Source organism: Anser cygnoides, chromosome 1 (genome assembly GCF_040182565.1).
Source record: "Anser cygnoides isolate HZ-2024a breed goose chromosome 1, Taihu_goose_T2T_genome, whole genome shotgun sequence".
Lineage (NCBI taxonomy): Eukaryota > Metazoa > Chordata > Aves > Anseriformes > Anatidae > Anser > Anser cygnoides.
Window position 1 is genome coordinate 58,310,788 of NC_089873.1, and position 20,405 is coordinate 58,331,192.

A 20,405-nucleotide genomic window follows, 5' to 3' on the forward strand; every position below is an offset into this window, starting at 1 on the left:
CGAGGAGTCTCAAAGCATAGCCCTAGGTTGGGGAATCAGAGCCACCTCATCTCCAGGTGACAAAGGCGTGGGCAGTGGCGGCAGGGCCCCTTCCAAAAGGAGATGCCTGCCATCGCTGCGCCTCCCCAGGTTATCTGCGATAGTGGCCAACACCCGAACATCCAGGGCCAGCCCCAAATCTTAGAGAACACTTTGTGACTCACCAGCTCCTGCATCACACAGGCCAGATCTGTAATTAAAGGTGTCTCTATAGGGCTACACCCTCCCATCTGATAACCCCGGAGTCTCTGGGGAACCGTGCTCCCAGCCAGCTCCTGGCTCTGTCTCGAGCACTTCTCTCCCCGTGACGTCCCTGGTCAGCAAGGGGAGCAGAGCCGGCAGACATCAGCGCTCCCATCTGCTCTGGTGGTTTGATCGGGCTCATCGCCACAGGTTTCCTTACAAAACCCACCGATTATCCCACGCACACGCAGTTTCTATGTGCTGAAGGGAGGTGACAGCCTATGTCCTTCCTGAAAATCAATCTGACTAGCTGTATGCTTAAGGGATAAGCTTTGGTGAGGGTATTTTCTCTTGTTTAATTTAATCTTGCTGTAGAAGCCTTCAGCCACCAAAGGTGACTGCTGATGTGTGACAGCCTCACTGATTTACCTACGTGGGCTCCCAGCTTTTGGCTGTAAGAACTTTGCTAAACAAGTTCACCATCTTTCGCATTAGACAGGTGTTGATCTCACTCCCAGATTTAAACTTGTAAAATACTTGAAATTACTCCTGCTTCTCGTAACTGTGGCTCACCAGACATGCTCTTTTAGGATGGAAAGCAAGGCATCACGTGCATTGATACAGGGGGGAATCTTTCATTATAAATACTCTGCACATTACTGGCCTCTGTTCCTGCATTCGCTCCGCTTGCAAGACTTGCACTATTCAAAGCAATTTGATATACAGGTCAGTTGTTTGTGAACACAGCGGTACAAACAAGTAGTTGATAGGTAAAGCACAACAGCAAAGCACCAGCAGGTCCCCGCTACTGAGGGTCAAGTTATTTGGTTGTGGTTTTTTCCCTACATTAAGGGAACTGCGTATTTTGAAATCCCTCCTCCTTACTGAGAGCATGCCAGATAATTAAACTGAAGCTCTTAGTCTTAAAATCTAATTTAGTTTTGAAAACATACGCTGCTGCACTATTTTTAGGATTTTTCCTATGTGGGCCAACAGAAATAGGCTAGCCAGTTAGCCCGATGGGTTATAAGCTGTTCCTAGCGGAGTTCACTTCACAGCCTTCAAGCTGAACACAGTGAATCAGTAAAACAATGGAAAATTTTTTTCCTTTCAAGTTAAGAATAAATATCTAAAGTGAGATAGTGATACATCACCAGGGCTCATCCTGGTGTTTGACAGGCATCGATGGGAGCCCTGCCCAGGTGAGGGCTGGGGTTGGGCTCAGCACTACATTTGGAATATCTTCTGTCATACATCACTCCATACCAAACGTGCCCTCAAGAAGTGACATAACACCAGCGATAAAAGGATAACTTATTTGAAGTATTGAGTCTTGTTACTGAATCTAGCCCTAGCACATTTGTTCAGCAAAATAACCTACCTACCCAGACTTACAAAGGATTCAGTGAAACCGATTTCTGCAAATACACTGGCCTGCAAAAAAAATGCTCCTCTATTACAGAAGTCTTCTTAGTGTCCTCCACAAAGAGCATCTCAGCGGGTACCAAGGAGAGGGGCTTGCAAGGCCCCATTTGAGGTCCCCACAGGGAAAACCCACCCTTCCCTTACTTGAGCTCCTTGTCCACTCCCTGCTGCCAGACAAAATAATGCGGCTGCGTGGTGGCTCTCTCCCTTTCTCCCTTCAGCCTCAGCTCCTGCTGTCGGGCCTGGGAGCAGTGCAGATAAAGGCCACGTCCCACCCTTGGCTCTGCAGCCCTGACACTCTCCACGCAGCCAAACACAATATATTAGCAAAGGCACTGCAGTCCAGCAGTGTTTATCCAAGACCACCACGGGGCCAGTGAAACTGCAAAACCCTGTGGGATGCAAAGTTTCCTCCAATTATTTGACAGCCTCGAAAGCAAATGCGTTCGCCATACCTCCGCTGCGACCCCGGCCCCATTCACTTCCCTCACCTGGGAGCAGTATTTCACAGCAGTGCAATTTAAAAGCAGGGTGTTTTTTATTAATTTTAAAGCCTCGGATTCTCACAGGTCCAGGTGCTACCCCACAGCACTCGAGGACAGAAATCCGGTCCTTGACGAGGCCCCTTCTGTAATCTTCTTGGGAGTTCCTGCTCTTCTGCTCACTCACAAGCCCGTCCCCAGACCTTTCCGGCTGTCTGAAGCCAGCGTGCTGCTCACACGAGTGAGATCCGTCTGTGTAAGGGCTGGGGAGCAGGCTGTGAATTTGCTGACCCAGAGGTATTACCTGGCCCTCCCAGCTCAGCTGCAACGCCTCCATGGGCTCCTATCTCCTGGCAGGCATCCCGCCTCCCACACGACCTGCAGCTCAGATCCCTCCAAGAACTTTTGCTTTCAGCTGCCATACAACACCGAGGAGAGAAAAAAAAAAAAAAAAAAAAAAAAAAGAAAAAAAAAGCTTCTGTCTGTCTCCCATGCTTCTACCTCTGGGGATCTTTCAAAACCCACCTCGTTTACTGGAAACGTTCGTTACTGCCTTGAGCACATAGGTAAGAAGAGCTCAGTCCTGAAGTGTTAAGGCAGCAAAGCTCCCACCAAGCAAACCGTTTAGGTCAGCCAACAACAGCCAGCCATGTACTACTACGCAGATCTACACCGGGTCTGCGTGAGAGCCACCAGGATCAGAATCTGGCCCCAAAACTTTGACCAAGCAGGACACCATTCACCACGGTGCTTTCGCACCAGCTCAACCAACTGAGCAAATCCTCCCTGCCTGCTTGTGCGACTCAGTTCATCAGGGCACAGCCACCTGTCCTGAGGCCAGCTTATATGAGCGCTGTAATTTTCTTCCTGTTCCTTACTACCAGTCCAGCGTGATCTAACCCTAAACCAACTGCCTATTTTTTCCCCTGCAAGTGATGGACCCAGAGAACCCCAGCTGGAGACTGCTGGTGTCCCAAGCACCTTCTCAGCCCCCAAGCTGGTTTGTACCTAACGTGGGATGCAAAGAGCCCTCTTACAGCACCGTATTATAAAGCTCTTGGATTGTTTCCAGGAACAATTACATCAGATAAAGGGTACAGCTTATTATGAACCATGTGGGAATCAAGAGAGAGAATAAAATACCATCGAGATGATGGAGACCAAGAAAATTGTCACATCTCCTGTTTCTTCAAGCTCAATTCCGACCTCAGGCAAGAAAAGAGGAAGACTGCATGAACCCACCAGGAGCTACGTGCATTCATCTGAGGGTGTTTGCCCCAGCATTAACTTCTCCTTGCATTATTTTTTCTAAGTTAGGAAGCCTCTCTAGCCACACCAGCAGAAACCAACCATAAGCCACGCTGTGCAACTTCTGCACCACCCAAACCTCCACGGTAAGGGACTGTGATAATTCAAAAGCATCAGCTCAGTATAACGGGTTAAATTAATTAAAATAGTCAAGACAAGTCTCTGCAGCCCTACCGAGGTACCAGTGCAAGTGCCTGCAGCCCATCCATTCTGCTCAACTGATAAACACCAACAACAGCTCCTTGTCTCGAACTGCTCCAAGAAACACATTCCTCACTCCTGCTACAGAAAGGAGACCATATCTACTTTCTCGTTGATTCACTTCACTTGAGCAGTAGCCTTCTCGCTCCTGTTTTTACAGGAGAGAGATTTAGCCCCACGGAAAGCAAAATGAGTGACTGACCAGCAGATGATATCGCTTCACAGCCCACAACAGAAGGATTGCTGCATTACCTTCCGGGAAAACGGGAAGCTTATGCACTGACAGACAAACGTGGCCACGCTGAGCCTGCTGATGGAAACTCTTTGTTGTAGGTAATCCCTGAAAGCAAGCACAGATCGAGAGCCACATCTGAGCCTTCCACTGGCACATTTCTCTGTAACGGCTGTGTTTTTTTCAGACTGCCCAACTGAACACCTCTGACAAAGTAGCTCCAGGTTAAGCTGATTGTGCAAGCTCTGGGGTAATTTTGACTCTATCTGTAAGTCTTTTAACACCTTGAAGCATCTTGTGCGCTTACCAGGTGCACAGCAATTGTAACTACAGATTGATACAGACATGGGGCACTACCTTGCTTTCAGTCAGGAAGAAAACAAGAGCAAAGGAAGAAAAACGTCCCTACTTGTTCCTCATGCCCTGCTGAAGCCTCCTACACCCAGGACAAAGGAAAACACCCTGCAGACAGACCCACGGGAGGAAGAGCTGGGGCAGAGGGACCGGTAGGACAGCACCGATGCCTGGATGCGACAGCCAGCACGGCCCACCCTGGGAGACAGAGCAGGAGAGGCAGCAGAAAAATGTTGAAACCGAGAGGGCAGTGGGAAAGTAGCCAGGCACTGATGCAAGCTGCAGGGATATGGGAGTTTCAGAAGGAGGAAACACTGAAAAATCTGCCCACGTGCCATGCAAACAGCAGCAGCGCTGCTGCTCTTGATCCCCAAAGCGAAAGAGCACGTCCTGGCAATAAGCACAACCTCCTCCATCCCCTCCTTGCCTTTTCTCTTTATCCTCTCCTAGAGAAATGACACAGCGATTTTGGGTAGAAGTTACTGGTTTCAGTGCACCATCTGAAAGGATCCCCCTGCTGCTTCCAATCCCCTGCATTTTTCTGCTACACTTCGGCCAGAGGAAATTACTCCCAGCAGAGGAATTAATTCTTGGCACCCACACGCTTTGGGAAACAGCTCTCTTTGCTTCTGGCATGATCTAATAGAGCAGCTTCCCCCTTCCACACCATCGCTGGGAGTAAGGTAGGGGAAGACCATAAAGCATTCCTCTGGCTTAGGAGAAAAGAGAGTGAGTTCCCCTTCCAGGAAGGGGGAGAAAAGGCTAAGGCTGTAAGCAGCCCCAGCTGGTACCCGCCGGGATATTTACTGTGGACATCGCACAGGATTTCAGCCATCACCTGGTTCGAAACCACACAAAGGCCGACACACCAAGCACGGTCTGCCTTTATGAGACAAATGGAAAAGTGAAAAATGACGTGGTGACTTTCACCCAAAGTACCTCTGAACTGGCCAGATGGCGTTTACAACCGAACTGGGGAACGGTGCAAAGCTGTCCTAGCGCTCACCTGCATTTTGTCACTGGCTTACAGGGAGGAAGGACTCGGTGCCACCATTCAGCAAAAAAAGCCAGGAAACCAAAACGCCCCTAAAGTGACACTGTTATTCCCCTAACATGCTTCTTGTATGTGCAATCGGATTTCCCAATGACAATTTCAAAGTCTCGTTTACATCAGAAGCTAAGCAATATAGCTGCAACCCGAAAACTCCCTAGTGTGGCCGTAGCTGTAACTGCTACCAAGGTACTTTCCAACCTGATAAAGGGAATAATTATACCGGCATACATCATCTTTATGCTTAGCACTAGGGTGTTTCTAGTATAACCATTTCTGAATTTATTTTTGTTTAAGTTGCACTCATTACTGAAACAAATTATGTGAATAAAAATGTCCTGAGGGAAACAAACCTTAATCAGCCACTCACTCAACCAGCAGCCTCCCGCTGGGTCTCCTCCTCCCAGTCCCACCCTCGCTCCTTCCGCAGAGGCTGTGGAAGTTCACACGGGAGGTTGGCAGGTAAGAGAACCGAGCAGGAATACATCTCATCTGCTGCACCGCTACTGAAGTCAACATCTGGGCAAGGGGCTCGAGTGCCAAGAAGCACATGGGAAAAACGTAACGGCAAAGACCCCAAAGTTTAACATATAGGCACATACAACATAATAGGGAGGAAAAAAAAAAGGAAAAAAAAATGTTCTTGAAACTGCAGTTAAGAAAGCCCAGGAGAAAGGCGTGAAATTCCATTTTATACCCGAATATTCCTCTATCATCCCAGCTGAAATAAGTTTTAGATTGATTTTTACATTGCCCGTAAAGCCATGATAGCATCTTGAATGCTTCAATTACATCAGAAAGGAGAGAAGTAATGAACAGACACAGTACTCTCTCCAGTAAATGAAGGGAATGGTCCCAGTACACCCAAGGCACACACGTGTACATGCATGTATCAGAACTTAAAAGCATTAACTGACTTGGTTAAGCTGTGCCAATACCTTGGTCGCTCTCATTTGCTTGGAGTCCCTCTAGTTTGCCTGGATTAGGAGAAGAGGCTGAGGTTAAACTGAGGTTAGCTGACACGTGTTTGCCAAGCCTGACCTAATCCCTGGTTTCTTCCGAGTTGTTGTGACTTTCTATCTAAATAATATTAAGAATAGGACGAAACCACAGGGATACGGTTGGCTTCCAAGCGACTATTTTTAGCAGCTGCACACAAACAGACGAGGGCTAAGTTACGCACGCCGGCTGCTCCACAAAAACCCTCTCCCCAGCTCCCAAGGGACCTCCAGCCTCCGTGCCCCATCCACCGATGTCAAGCAGGTGACTTTGAGCACCTGACTGGCCCTCCAAGCGTTCCCTGTGGAAGTGGAACACATTTTCTTACTCCTGCTATTTGTGCTGGATCTAAGGCGCGGGGAAACTTCCCTGCCATCTCAAAGCAGCTCTTCGATCTGGCCTAGAAGCACGGGTTTGATGAGCAATAAAGAAACAAAAATAATATAGTTTAAACCACAGAGGTGCTGTTTTTTACTGCTTTTTATTGAGTATACAATATTTTGCTCCCACTATTTCAAGGAAAATAACACTCCACGCGATTGCTATGGGATGTAAATGCGTGCTCTACTGTTCAGACGGAGCTCGTAATTGAAACATTTGAGCGCCAACGAAATCCCAAGCGTAAAGTTTCTAATTTTCATTCAACCATGACATTAAAATTCTGGTTGTGCAGGGAAAAAAAAATACTACCTCAGAGTGCTTTTGAGGTCTATTTCTTGTGATATAGTAACTGGCATAAACTCACCCGAGATGCCAGCAACCGCTCACATACTCCAGCAGCTGGTTCCTGACGCTGTTGCCTCCTTCTCTTTTGTCAGCCCTACTCCCCTACCACAGAGCAGGGTGCCAAGAGGGTTATACAGGAGACGCAAACCACTGCCTGCAGCATGCTAACGAGTGCCATCGCCTTCATCCAGGCACCTTTGGCCCTGCCCAAGAAACAACAAGGCATCTGCAGAAGAGCAAGACTTGTGCAGGCTGACGCACCCACCCAAAGAACATCCTCGTCTGAAGGCGCACGACCGTCATTTATAGGAAGAAGAGGGTTATCTTGCAATGCTGATCTTACTCAGCAGCTTCCAAGATGACTGGGTATGACACGAGGCTAAAAAACCTCAGCTGTAACCACTAAGTGCTCTGCACAGCTGACGGGGAAGCCCTGAAAGAATGGTTTGTGCCTCCGGGATCCTCAGACCATCCGCCCCAACACCCACGCTCACAACCTGGATCAGAGCAGCCCCTGATTACTTCACGCTCAAACTCATGTGCCCCCCATACTTGCACCCTGTGATCTTCACGGGTTGCCAGTTTCACTGTCCACATGGAATTTAAGGTGTTGAATTCAGCCTGGAAAAGTTTTCAAGGGTTGACGTTTGCCTGCCAACGAGACAACACCGCCTGTCCCCTATCAAAATTGCAAACAAAAAAAGGTATCGATAAAGGGTCTCCTTTTGCCCTCTTTTGCTCACCCCCAGTAACATATGGGCCATGGTACCTCCAGCAAAGACCTAAGCAGTGATTCTCATCTGCGTCTGATGGACCAAACCAACCCATTTTCATGTCTGCGTGCCCACTTGGTACCCAATTTACCGAAACCCCAGAGCACCAAGACCTGCCTCTTCTCCTGGAGTAGTCCAGAAAGACATAAGGAAAAAACAACTTCATGTGCAGCAGGCTTATCACGGTGTTTCAAGTTCTGAACACGGAGGAAGGATGAACTTGTGGTTATGCCACTACACAGAGATGCGGCTTCCAGCACTTCGAGCAACCTACCACAGGTTTCCCAAGTAGTTCTGAGCAGGTCAAATAATCTCTCCCATCAGACTTCCCCACCTTTCAAGTGCCTGGGAAGGAAACATTCGCAACCGACCGTCGAGCACTCAGACATCAAAACGGTGAGGGCTAAATAAACAGATGCGTATCTCCCTGGTGAAGAAACAGCCCGATGTTTTCAATGGCTTACAACGTTTGGTCTAGCTGCCATGGAAGTACTTAAGAGTGTGCAGCGCTCCCTTGGATTAAATCTAAATAAACGTAAACAGCAATAAAAAATGGTTTTCATTACAAGAAGGCCCGAGTCTTGTTTGCACCTGTAACTCTGAATATGTGTAACAGGATGTCAAACTACTTCTTGCACGATGCTGAAAAGCAAAGCATGACAGGCATTTGCATAGGAAACTGAACGGCACAGGGAGAGAGGCAAAACAAAATGGACAACTTGCTAGGGCCTGATTCGAACATCTTCGAGAAATGCCATTTGCTCCAACCAGGACTGAGATTTGTGTCAGGTAAAGCTACAGCAAAATGGAGACAAAAACTCTGAATCATGCCCCTGGAGGGGAGATAAATGAGGGTCAGAATGAAGTTCATTTAAATCCACCAAGCTGCTACAGAGGGGGCTACAGATCCGCAAAACAAAATGAAGGGCTCAGTAGGAGCCTGCACTGCCAGTGCTGCAATGTCAGGAAGGCAACGCAGTGCCACCTGAAACCTACAGGCACAGCACCAGGACTCGAGGGAAAACAACGGTGGCCCTCCCGGGGGAGACACGCCTGCAAGCAGCGCTAGGACGAGGCGCACGGATCCCGCAACGCGTGCCCCTGGCAGCAGAGGTTCAGCAGAGCCTCCGGGGAGGACATCCTCCCAAACCCAGAGGAACATAACGGAGCCACATCTTTTTACACCAGTGGGGAGGATTCGCCCCTTTCTGCTTGGCATCCTCCTGGGGGTCTCTTTTGGGAGAGAGGACAATAGCAAATTAGCTGTAACGCATCAGCTGTGCCTCTAACACCTCAACAGGGTTAATCTGTAGCCCTGATCTAGACTTCCAGTTATCCTTGTTTCCCCGGTTTCCTCTTCTCCAACATTTGCATCTCAGCGTGACAGGTATTTCGTATTTAAGCTTATGTGCCTGTGCACGCCGCTACGTAGGAGAGAAGCACCCGGTTTTAACTACGGCTGCGACTCCAGCCACGGCTCCCAGAGATGCGCTACCGGCTCGGTCCATTTCCCCTTCCTTGCCAAACCGAGGGAGCTGAAATGAGAGACGTCAACTTTGGGATCCTGCTCCCTCGAATGGGAGCTCGGTAAAAATATCGGACTCCTCGTTTGCAAAGAGGCAAAAAAAAAAAAAATCCCCAGGAAGTTGATGCATCGCGGCGTTGCATCTGTGTCGAGCCCTGGGTAAACAAGCAGCAACATGAATGAAATCTGTCCAGAAAGACTGCATTTCAGCGCCAACCACGCAATCCCTGGCCAAACCACTGCGTCTGGAACAAAGTTTGATCTCGCTCGCGAGCGCCCAGCTGCGCTCCTGCCATTTCCTGGGGGGAACCGCAGCTCTGCGGGATGGATGCCCACCGCGAGACCCACTCGGGCAGCCCCCGGAGAAGCGCACCCACCCACCCGGGGGTGGGCTGAAAGAAAAAAGGGTCGAAAGCCACCCCCGGAGCTGCCACCCCGGCGGGGGCACCCCCTGCCCTCGGGGGGTCCCCGGCCGGGCCGGGGGGGCGCAGAGGGGACCCGGGGGGGCCGCTCCCCGCCCCGGTGCCCCAGGCGGGGGCCAGCCCCGGGGCCGGGCACTCACCGCTGGCGTTCTTGCCGCAGATGAGGTGCTGGTAGGGCTGCAGCAAGCCCCACAGCTCGGGGTCGTTGTTGACCGTCTGCTCCAGCGCCTCGAGCGTGAAGCGCGGCCCCTCGGCGCCCTCCTTCTCCTTGTCCTTCTCCTTCTCCTTGTCCTTGTCGGCCGGGGGGCGGCCGGGCGGCGGCAGGGGGGCGGCGGGGCCGGCCAGCACCCTGGCGTGGATGTCTCGGAAGAGGCTCTCGGTGCCGGCCGTGAGGTAGATGGCGGCGTGCTCGTGGATGCGCAGGGCCACGCGGCTGTCCACCATCCAGCGGTAGAACTTGCCCACGGAGAAGGCGAGCCCGCAGCGCGCCGACTTGCCGCGGCTGAAGCGGTCGCCGCCGCTGCCGCTCATGTTGTAGAGGGAGAGGGCGCCCAGCGCCGCCGCCGTGCAGCGGGCGGCCAGCGTCCAGCCCAGGACGATCTCCATGGCGCTGCGCACCTCGTGCTTGGTGCACTTGGCGAAGCGGAGGCTCAGGCGCTGCGCCTCCCGGGCGATGCGCACCAGCGCCCGGCTCACCAGCGTGGAGAGCCGCGCCGCGGCATCCCGGCTCCCGGCACCGGCACCCGCACCGGCACCCGCACCGGCACCGGCACCGGCACCGCCCGGCGGCCGCGGCTCCCGGCGGGGCGGCGGCGGCAGCAGCAGCGCCTCCACCTCCTCCAGGCTCCAGGGGACCTCCTCGAGGTCGGGCAGGAGCCGGGCGCACTGCTGCCCCGCGCAGTCCAGCACCTCCGAGTCTTCCGCTAGGACGGTGTTGACGGTGTCGAAGCTGTTGTGGCGACTGTGCATGGAGCCAGCTAGGTGCGGCCAGCAGCTGCCTCCATAGGGGTACGCGGGGTGCGAATCCGAGCAGCACAGCGACAAGTTGGACGAGCGCACCGAGTCCGCCGCGCCACCATAGCCGGAGTCCAGCGTCAGGTCTTCCAGCGTCCTCACCGCCGTCTTACCCCTCCGGGCCATCGCCGCACTTCATGCTGCACCCGACCCAAGGCGCCCGGGCACGGAGCGGACGGAAGCGGGGGACGGGCAGCGGGCAGCCCCGCTGGGCCGAGCCGAGCCGTGCCGAGCCCTGCCGAGCCGAGCCGAGCCGCCCCGCTCCGCTCCCCCTGGCCGCGCAGCGCCGGAGCCGCCCGGTGCCTGCTGCCCGCCGCCGGCCGCGGCCCCGCTCCCGGCCCGGCTCCTGCACTGCGCCGCGCCGCCGGCCCCACACCGCAGCGCGGCGCGGGGTGGGCGGGGACATGCAAATCTACCGGGCGCCGCGGCCAATGGTTGCGCGCGGAGGAGGGGGATATGCAAAACAACAGAGCCCCGCGGCCAATGGGGAGGCGCCTCCCGCAGCGAGGCTCCGCCCCCGAGCGCCGCGGGGCGCGGCGCGGTGCGGGAGGGCCCCGGCGCCGGCCCCGGTCCCCCCGCGCTGCCCGCGGGCGCTGGGCGCGCACCGGCGGCGGGTGGGAGCCGGGCACCCACACGGCCAAGGGGTGACACCGGGCAGAGCCCTGGTCGGGAAGGGAGAGCGCCAGGCAGCGAGCAAGTACGGGAAAGCCCTTAAGAAATCCCGAAATTGGGAAATCTGCACGTTTCCAAACCTTGAAATTAGAAAATCTGGAAATCAGAAAATCTGGAAATCAGGAAACCTGGAAGTTAGAAAATCTTGATATTTTCAAATCTTGAAATTACAAAATCTTGATATTTTCAAATATTGACGTTTTCAGATCTGGACATTTTCAAACCTTGACACTACCAAACCTTGAAATTACAAAATCTTGAAATTAACTCTCATGAAGGCTTGGAGAAGTAAGATCTCTTTTAGGATTACTATTGTATTTCCTGTGCACTTCAAGGTTCCTGATGCAGCACACAGTATCTCCCCAACTAGCATATTCCAACCCTACGTTGCCTGCCCCCGTGTTATTAGGAGCTGCCTGGCTGATAGCCCAGGCAACAGGCTGGGAGGGTATATACACGCTTCTACATTCTGTGTTGACGAAATGCTGTATCCTTTTAAGCATAAAATACCGGCAAAATCCCATCCCTTTAAGTATAAGAGCCTAGCAAACACATTCTTCTATCGTGCCAACAGAGCCGGCCAAAATTCCCGAGCAGACAAGGCGCAGCGTGTCGGAGCGGTGCCCGGCCCAGGGAGCACAGCCTGGCGTGCCTTCAACATAAACTTCCTATAGGAAAGGCACGAACGCAGCTACAGGTAGGCTAATTTGTCGGGCGGGCTGGGGAGAGCTACGACACGGCCAAAAAACACCGAGGGGTTGCCTTCCACAGCGGGTCGAGTGCTGTCAGAAACCGGTTTCTCAGCATAAGCTCGGTGGTTCCGCCAGACGCGCCGCGCACGGCAGATTTTTCATGGGAATACATGGGCATCGTACGCTCAGCAGTGGTCGCAGAAAGTAGCAGGGCTCAGGGCAGGAGCAACCTCAACGACAGCCGCTGGCAGCCTGCAAATAAGACATTCAGGCCCCCGCTGACAGAGCAGGGGGACCATCAAATAGGGGAGCGTGCCTTGAGAGCAAAATCATGCGGACTTTGTGGCTGTCCAGACCAACATCTCGCAGCAGAGCCCTCTGGTGTCTCCAGCCCTTCAGTGCGGAGGCTTCCAGGTTGCTCAGGGAAATCCTCCGGCTCTCAGTTCGGTAAGAGAACGAAAGCGTCTCCGGGACTGAACACCTCGGGTTGGGTATTTTTCTGACAAATGCCATCCACCTGACCCTGTCCCTACGCTTCCAGGAAGCACTGTGGCTCTGCACTGACCGCAGGCAACAGTAGGTCAAAATTAGGGGAATCCCAAGTTTTGGGGAGTTTTGTAGCAGATGGTTGGTTGTGCTTCATGGTGTGCACCCAGGAAGGGTGAGCTGAACAAATGAGGGGGGCGTCTTGTTCACCACCCCTTGTAAAAAGGTTGATGCTGACCTTTGAGGCACTGTTTTTAGGCCATGTCATTACCCACGCATCGAGACAAATAGGACAAACGAGAAGAGGACAGTTGTCTCAGGCTGCGCGCAGACTCAGGCGTTTATGGCACTGAGTCAGAGTCAGCTTGTACTTCAAAAGACCTCTTTCCAACTAACTACAGAGGGCTCTTTTTAATTTTAATGCAGAAAGCAAGATATTGGGCCTTACTAGAGATTTTGTCGTTGCAGCGAGATCCGTATCACCTCCCACGTCGTGCCACCAGTTTGGAAAAAGTCTCGACGCTTGGACGCACCAAGCGCGTGTCAGCGCCGGGCTGGTTTGTGCTTTCAAAAGCAGCAGAGAGACCTGACTCATTTCTTCAAGACGACTAATTACCTTCTCACTGTGTGCTCAGATCAGTGCAGGGCAGCCGTTCTGGATCTCCAGGGATGTTTGGGTGCCTGGAGGTCCTTGCCTTCCCATGTGCGGCCAGCTTGGCTTCTGCATCCCGGAGCGAGCTTCGGCATGGTTTGGAAGGACATCTGACAGCGCTCCCGAGACAGGGTGACTTTGTTCTGGAAACTGCCCTGGGAGAAGATGGGATCAAACGGTTTGGAGGGAAACACACCTCTGCGACAAGAGCAGTGCCCAATGGGGTCAACAGCCCTCAGCTTTAATCCCAAAAACGCACCACACCTCTCCTGCCCTGGGCAGGCGGGCAGGTGTCTGCAGCCATGCCCTACTGTGCGAGCCGGCTGGGGTCATTTGCCTACCAGACAAAAACATCCACTGAAGAAAACAGAGCCCCTTTATATGTCACATGCTCGGGGAGGGGGGATGACAATTTTCAGCTAGTTGGAGACGGGGACATTAGTTATCCTGACAGAGCTGGGGATTCAGACAGGAGCTGATTAAGTACCCTCAGAGGATGATAAGTGCCAGCAAAAGCTCTGAAAGAGGTAAATTGAAACACACTTTAAAAAGGTGCTCAGGGCAAATTGAAGCGAATGGGGAAATTAGAGATTGCATGGGGAGAGCAATAAGTGCCACAGCTCTTTCCCTTTCCTTCCCCACCCAGTGAACTGCCTGCAAATGGCACCTCGGTGAGAGCCGCAGGGACGAGCCCGACAGCAAGCACGCTGGCAGGCGGAGTGCCTAGGATCAGGCCACTCGGTTTTTGTATTCCAAATTCAATGTGCTGCCACGTAATAACAGCTCAGATCAAAAGCAGCGCTCGCAGTATCTCGCAGCTCTATCTCTGGCTGGCAGGAGCAAGCACCAAGCCTCACCAGGGCCTGGCTTGTGTTGCTGGGGAAGTCCTGGCGCTAATGTTTCTGATCACAGGCGGTTCATTTACAAAGCCATGCTGTGATCCTGTACCTGTAAAGCATGTGTGAAATGCACCTCCCTGGCAAAGCAGCCTTTGGGGCTGCAGCATGCCTGCAGCCTGCACAAAGCCACCCGTCACAGATGGAGAGGAGCACTGCCGTCGCAGGTAGCGTCATCCCCGCAGGGCTGCTGGGTGACGGCTGCCAAGCGTTCAGACAAGAGGGCTCGTGGAGGAGACTCCTGGTGCTGCTTCTTGACCGCGTGCAGCACCGAAAGGAGCAGGGATGGGTGGCACGACGAGGCCACCGGCTCGCTGGGAGGGTGGGAAGGAAGGACAGTTGCTGCCCAGCCCAGCTGCGCTCTTCTGCTCTGCAAAAGCAGCAGCTCCTACTTGCCACTGAGCTCAAAGCCCTGCCAACTTTCTCCCTGCAATGCCCATGCCCCTGTGTGCTGAGAGGGCAGCGCGGCAGGGATGTAGAAACCTGTGCCTGGCTGGGAGGGGAGCGATTCTGCAGGATTTCTGAGAAGTTGCTAACTGTGGACGCTTGGAGAAACTGCCAGCCAAAACCAAATCATAGATAATGAAACCATGCAGCCCACGGCTGTGGTACATTTTGGATGCCAAAATCATAAATGAATTCAGAGAGATCTGAAAAATTTCTGAAGGCTAAGACCACTGGTAGCTATTGATCACAACGATGCACATGCAGTCTTCATCTCTGAAAGTTTCTCAACAGCGGTTTGCCAGAAGTGGTGAGGTTATGCCAGGGGAAGGAGCACTTTGTGATCACTTGGTTCCTCATGGCTCTGTAGCTGGTGGCTGCAAAAGAAGAGACACAGCACTGCAGAGACAGAGCCAAAGTCTCCAAGGCAGCCGTTTGGTTGCAGCCCTCACTCCCACACGAGGGGACAGCATTACCGCCAGGTCACCAGCTTGGCTTGGAGGTCTGAACAGTCAATGCAGCCATACTTGGAGTCCTTATGAAGTGCTGGGTTTTTAGGAAGGATCAACTGCAACCTCTACACCCATCCTGACAGATTTCAGTCTTTTCTTTCCCTGAAACTACACATGATGAAGACTCTACAGCTTCCCTAGATGGTCTGTTCCAGAGTCACACTGCTGCTAGGAACAGCCTTCCTAGCGTCTGACCTAAACTTCTGTTTGCTACAAATGTAAGGATTAAAAAGATGCTCCCAACCTTTGTTAGTGGACGGGACGGACATCTGTACATTACTTTCTTTTAGGCAGCACTCAAAGCATATAGAGCCAAGCAGGATACACACGGAGTTATCCTCCAGCCAGCAGCTTCCCATAATGTCACTACACCACTCCACAAAAGCATAGCAGTGTTTGCATGCTTTATGTGCAGTAAGATTATACATACATGCTACGTTTTGATCAGAACTAAAAGAAACAGGACTAGCAGGCTCCCCTGAGCACAGAGACAGGGAAAGGCTATGCTCAGCCAGTGGGAATTTCCATTCCCACCCAAGACGCAACAAACCTGCGTAAGAGATGTATGCATGGGTATATGAGAAAACAATTTAAAGGTGAAATACAAAGCAACAAAGATGCTCGAGATCAGTAGCGACTGCTTAGTTAGCTGGCCCTTTGGTCTTTGGTAGAGAGGACATCCGGCATAGAAATGGCTTAACTTACTCCGCGTTTTAAGTACTCACTTCTCCCTGTCTATCCATCACCACCTCTTAATACTCGGTAGTTCAGGAATGACAGTGAAAGAGAAGAATGCTCAGGGTCTTTCTGGCTGCTTGCAAGGATGCAGAACCACTCTTAGGCCATCACACTTGCTGCACCTGATGCTTCAAGGAGGTGATGAGCTGGATGCAGCACGCTTCGACCCCAGTGGGCCTTGCAACGCCACTGCTCTCTCCAGGGGGATTTGTGTCTGTTAGTCCTTGCTTGCAATTTAAGAGCTGGTCCTGATTAAAGGAGAAGCAGTACTTTTGTATGTGTTTAAAATACGATTCTTTGTGGTAATGTAGCTCATTCACAGTCGCACATGCAATTTTAGGGGCACAGTTTGGAGAAGAGCAACCTTTCCCTCTGGCAAATGCATGAAGAGAAGAGTGGGAGATGGAAGTGAGCTCTGTCCTCCACTTTCCTCACTCTAGGGCTTTCTTATAAACCAGGGAAGGTAAAAACAGCCTCCAGAAGGTTATCTTAAAACCCATCCTCACCTCTCAATGGTTCTGGAAGGCCTTCATGAGCCACCGCCTCCATGGCTTCAAAGCACAATTAAGATAAGAGGCTAATACAATTCCCAGATACTAAATGAGAGCTTTCTGTTTGTAGGCAAACTGCAGGAAAAGTGCACAAAAGAAGTCATTTTAGTGTGAAGAGGGTTTTTTTTGTTCCAATAACTCATCCCTTAAAAAAAAAAAAAAAAAACATTTTTTGCATAAGAGAATGTTTAAGGAACTGAGCAGTATTGTGCCTTTCGGTTTTCTTTGTCTCTAGCATTGCAACTTCTTTTGCATGTTTTCCTTGTAGTTTTCTTAAGAAAATGATTAAAGCTTTTTTTTTTTTTTTTTAACGTTACAGCGTTCTGTTCATTCCTCGACTGACCAAAAGCATTGCTGAAATGACTATAAATAAATCGGCCAAAAAAAAAAAAAAAAAGACTAACAAGAATTATCCCCAGAAAAACTTGTAATTGCTGTCAGTGCTTTTCCTCGCAGAGAAATTACATCACTGTAGCACACCAGGTTCAACAACAAACTGTCTAGATACATAGAAAAGACAAGGGAGCATTCTTGTTAGAGATTTGCATTAAAAAACGGCAAATACAGTAATATATAATACAAACCTCCTCATCTTTGTTTTTTTGAATATTGTTATTATTTTCAAGATTAGTAGTAGAGAGCAGCAGGCAACACAACTTCATCACAAAGTGGATCTCACCAGCTGTTCTGTGGGCCCCGATGCGATGCAGCATGGTCCTGGTGACAAGGAGATGGAGGCTGCAGTGAGGTGGTGAGGGAAAGGTTGGCTGGCCCTTGCAGGGGATGCGGTTGCACAAGGTCATGATGGGTTTAATAAAACTGAGGCCTTGCCCCGTGAGGGCAGCGGGCTCCACATGGGAGCAGGCATCCACTGTGAACCTACTGCGGTCTCCAAATGGAGTCACTGTGCTTTCAGGGGTCGTACAGTCATTACTAACCACTAGCTTCGCACATGGTGAAGGTGTGAGCAAACCATAAAATATTTGTGGGAAATGTCTGCCCTCAGCCATCCTGAAATCCCTGCATTCTCCACCTTTTCCCCCTTTCCCTCCCTTTGCTGGTAGCAGGCAAACTATTTACGGTCTGTGCAGGGATTATGTTTTACCCACCTTGCCCAGCCAGTGACCTGCTGGGGTTTCATGTACTGTAAGAAATATGAGCTACCAACCTGCCTCTTCCAATTTTTGTAATTTCAAGTATTTCTTGCATTTGCAGCTGCCTTAAGGCTCAGAAAGCAAGCACTGCAGAGGCAGGGGGAAGGGCTGAAAGCAGTGGTTTCTTCACCGCACAAGCTCTCAGATGGCTCGCATTTCATTTAAAAACCTGCCAAAGCACCTTTCCCAACAAGTAACCTTTAAAGCTCCTGTGCTGGATTTACGTCACAAGGTTTTGGTAGCACGGATGGCCTCTGTGAGCAGAGTCCAGCAGCTGCCCGGTGTCAGACCAAAGTCAGCTCCAGCCGGCTCCAAAGGTACCCGCTGCTGGCCAGAGCTGAGCCAGTGAGCGAAGCCAGTTGGGCCTCTGGGAGAGCAGATTTAAGAAAGGGAAAAAAAAATGCTGTGCAACAGTGCTGGGAGAGAGGAGTGAGAAGCAGCCCTGCAGGCACCGAGGTCAGTGCAGCAGGAGGGCAGGAGGTGCTCCAGGCAGGCAGCAGCAGTTCCCCTGCGGCCTGTGGAGAGGCCCCTGGTGGAGCAGGCTGTCCCCCTGCAGCCCGTGGGTCCCACACGGAGCAGATCTCCACGCTGCAGCCCGTGGAGGAGCCCCCGGTGGAGCAGGTGGATGTGGCCTGGAGGAGGCTGCGGCCCATGGAGAGCCCCCGCAGGAGCAGGCCCCGGGCTGGAGCTGCAGCCCGTGGAGAGGCGCCCTCTTTTCCATTGTATTCTCTCCCCCTCTTCCTTTGAGGAGGGGGAGTGAGAGAGAGGTTGTGGTGGAGCTCAGCTGCCCAGCAGGGTGATACCGCCACAGCTCCCCCCTGGATGCCCTGCTGTACCTCGACATGGGGCACAGGCTGATGCCATCTGCAAAGGGGTCAACATCGGGGGGAAGAACAACAACTCCAAGCACTCGAGGTAGGGTCTGCAATGGACTGGCCTGCACACATGTGGTTTTATCACGTACAAGGCTGTGGAAGGGAAGGCCAAAGGACACACTCATACTGGGCTCCTGTCCCCTCTGGGCAGGGCTGGCAGGCAGGAAATTAACCATAAGCAGCTGTGAAGCTTCCACTGCAAGCAGCTCAAGGTGGGGCCCAGATTAGGGCCTAAACATCTACGCATCCATTAAAGACTAATTTTGTGGTTTTTTTGTTTTTTTTTTTAATGGAGTTTTAGTCACCCAGATGTGCTCTGCACAGACTGAGAATATGCAAAAATCTCTTACCTGCCAAGTGCAGCAGCTAGGGGCCTTGACCCATGGTCAAATCATACTTTTGGTTCAGCGTTAGGAAGAAGCTGTCTTCTCACACCTCGTGATGGAGCTGCAGGCAGGCTGGGGGAAGTCCAGGGCAGCTGCACCGTGTTCTCAAACCCCTTTGGGCTTGCAGAGAGAGATGGGGAAGGATGGGACATGGTTCCTTGGGCCACCAGAGGAAGCACTGGCCAAAGAGGCAAAGAGGTGATGATTCAGTGGTGAAACAAGCTGCCAGAGCAGGCATCCCAGACACCTGAGAGGCTCCAGACAAGTCTCAGTGATGGGAGACCTGTGCCTTTTGTGTCCACCGCCGGTGGCTCTTGTGGCAACCAAAGCAATTGGTCTGGGAGGTTTCTGGGGGAACTAACATGCGCTGTGTCCTTCATGTGCTCTTGTGTAGACAAAGTGCCAGCCGTGGTGGGGGCCTGGGGTGCAACAGCACCTCATGTCTGTGGGGGACACAGCCACAGGACCCTGCGCAGCCCTATCCTCTTGGAAAAGAGCGCCAGAGCCAAGACATGGCAGCCAGGGCCTTGCTCTGGGCTTCTCCTCTTCTGAGCCCCATCGCTGCTGTGAGACTCATGGATGTGGGCAAAGCACTTCAAGTCTCTTTGCTTTTGTTTTCCAGCTGCAACATGGTGCTAATTATATTGACCTTCTCTATAAAATGCCTTACAAATGCAATACAACAGCTAAGTATTATCGTGATTATGTATAAAACAATCCATTATAGCCTCTGGATGCTGGAGAAGAAAGGAATAATGGCTGGAGTCCACATAAACACAGTGTGAGATAAATAAAGGCACTATGACAATGTTGATCTGGTCTCCTAGTGTGTGTTCCCACAAATCCACAGCGGGATGAACAATCCACACATATCTCTTGGCTGACAGCTGACTGAAGCTATGTTACAGGGAGGAAGAAAACCTAACCCCATCGCACAAACCAAACTACAGATTTCCTGCTTTGATCACAGAAGTAAGAAAGGTTTTTTGGCCATGCTTTTTGCATATGAAGAGAATTGTTTTCAGTTTGTTTTGGGGGTTATTTTTGCAGATTAGACATCTGAGTTTGATACGAAGGAGGCGCCCTACCAGTGCATGTAAATGTTTAACACTCTGTCAAAATGAGGCACTCATCAGCTTTAAAAATTAAAAACTGTCTGGGAAGAAAAATACTGTCCTGTTTGCTGACAACAGGAAAGAGAAGTCCCAAACCTACCTCCGTGCAAACTCAGACTAACATCTCCTGCAGTCTGGCTACCAGGCAAACCTAGGAAATAATTTAAACTTTTTCTAGGACAGCTTCAGAAGGAACCAGCTTAATCCCCCCTGTACTAAAAGCCAGCCCAAAGCCACTTGCCACTTAGTGGTTGAGAAACTGCCTGTTTCCAGCTCCTGCTTGACACCCTGGTCATCACCCAGCAATGCCGATTAAATCATTAGAAGAGCTGCCCACGAAAGCAAAACACGCTTACCACACTCAAACCAAAACGCGTTGATTTCTTTCTTACCATGCCACAACCTGTGCATTTTTATAACAAAGGCATGCAATAGGGGTGCTTCACCCACTTCCAGGAGACTTTTCCAGAGTGTCAGAGCACAGCGTTTAGATTATCT

The 20,405-nt window shown here is 51.6% G+C and overlaps 1 protein-coding gene across 3 annotated transcripts in view; it reads right to left on the reverse strand.

Annotated features, from left to right (window-relative positions):
* Positions 1-11,091, reverse strand: part of ABTB3 (ankyrin repeat and BTB domain containing 3) — a 166,189-nt gene extending 155,098 nt beyond the window's left edge. Inside the window, exon 1 of one of the 3 annotated variants that reach the window (XM_066997068.1) lies at positions 9,861-11,091. In XM_066997068.1, coding sequence (XP_066853169.1) covers positions 9,861-10,860 — 1,000 coding nt within the window. In that variant the 5' untranslated portion in view covers positions 10,861-11,091. The remainder of the gene's footprint in view (positions 1-9,860) is intronic. The other 2 variants (XM_066997056.1, XM_048074068.2) reach the window with 2 other exon arrangements.
* Between the last annotated feature and the right edge of the window lie 9,314 nt (positions 11,092-20,405).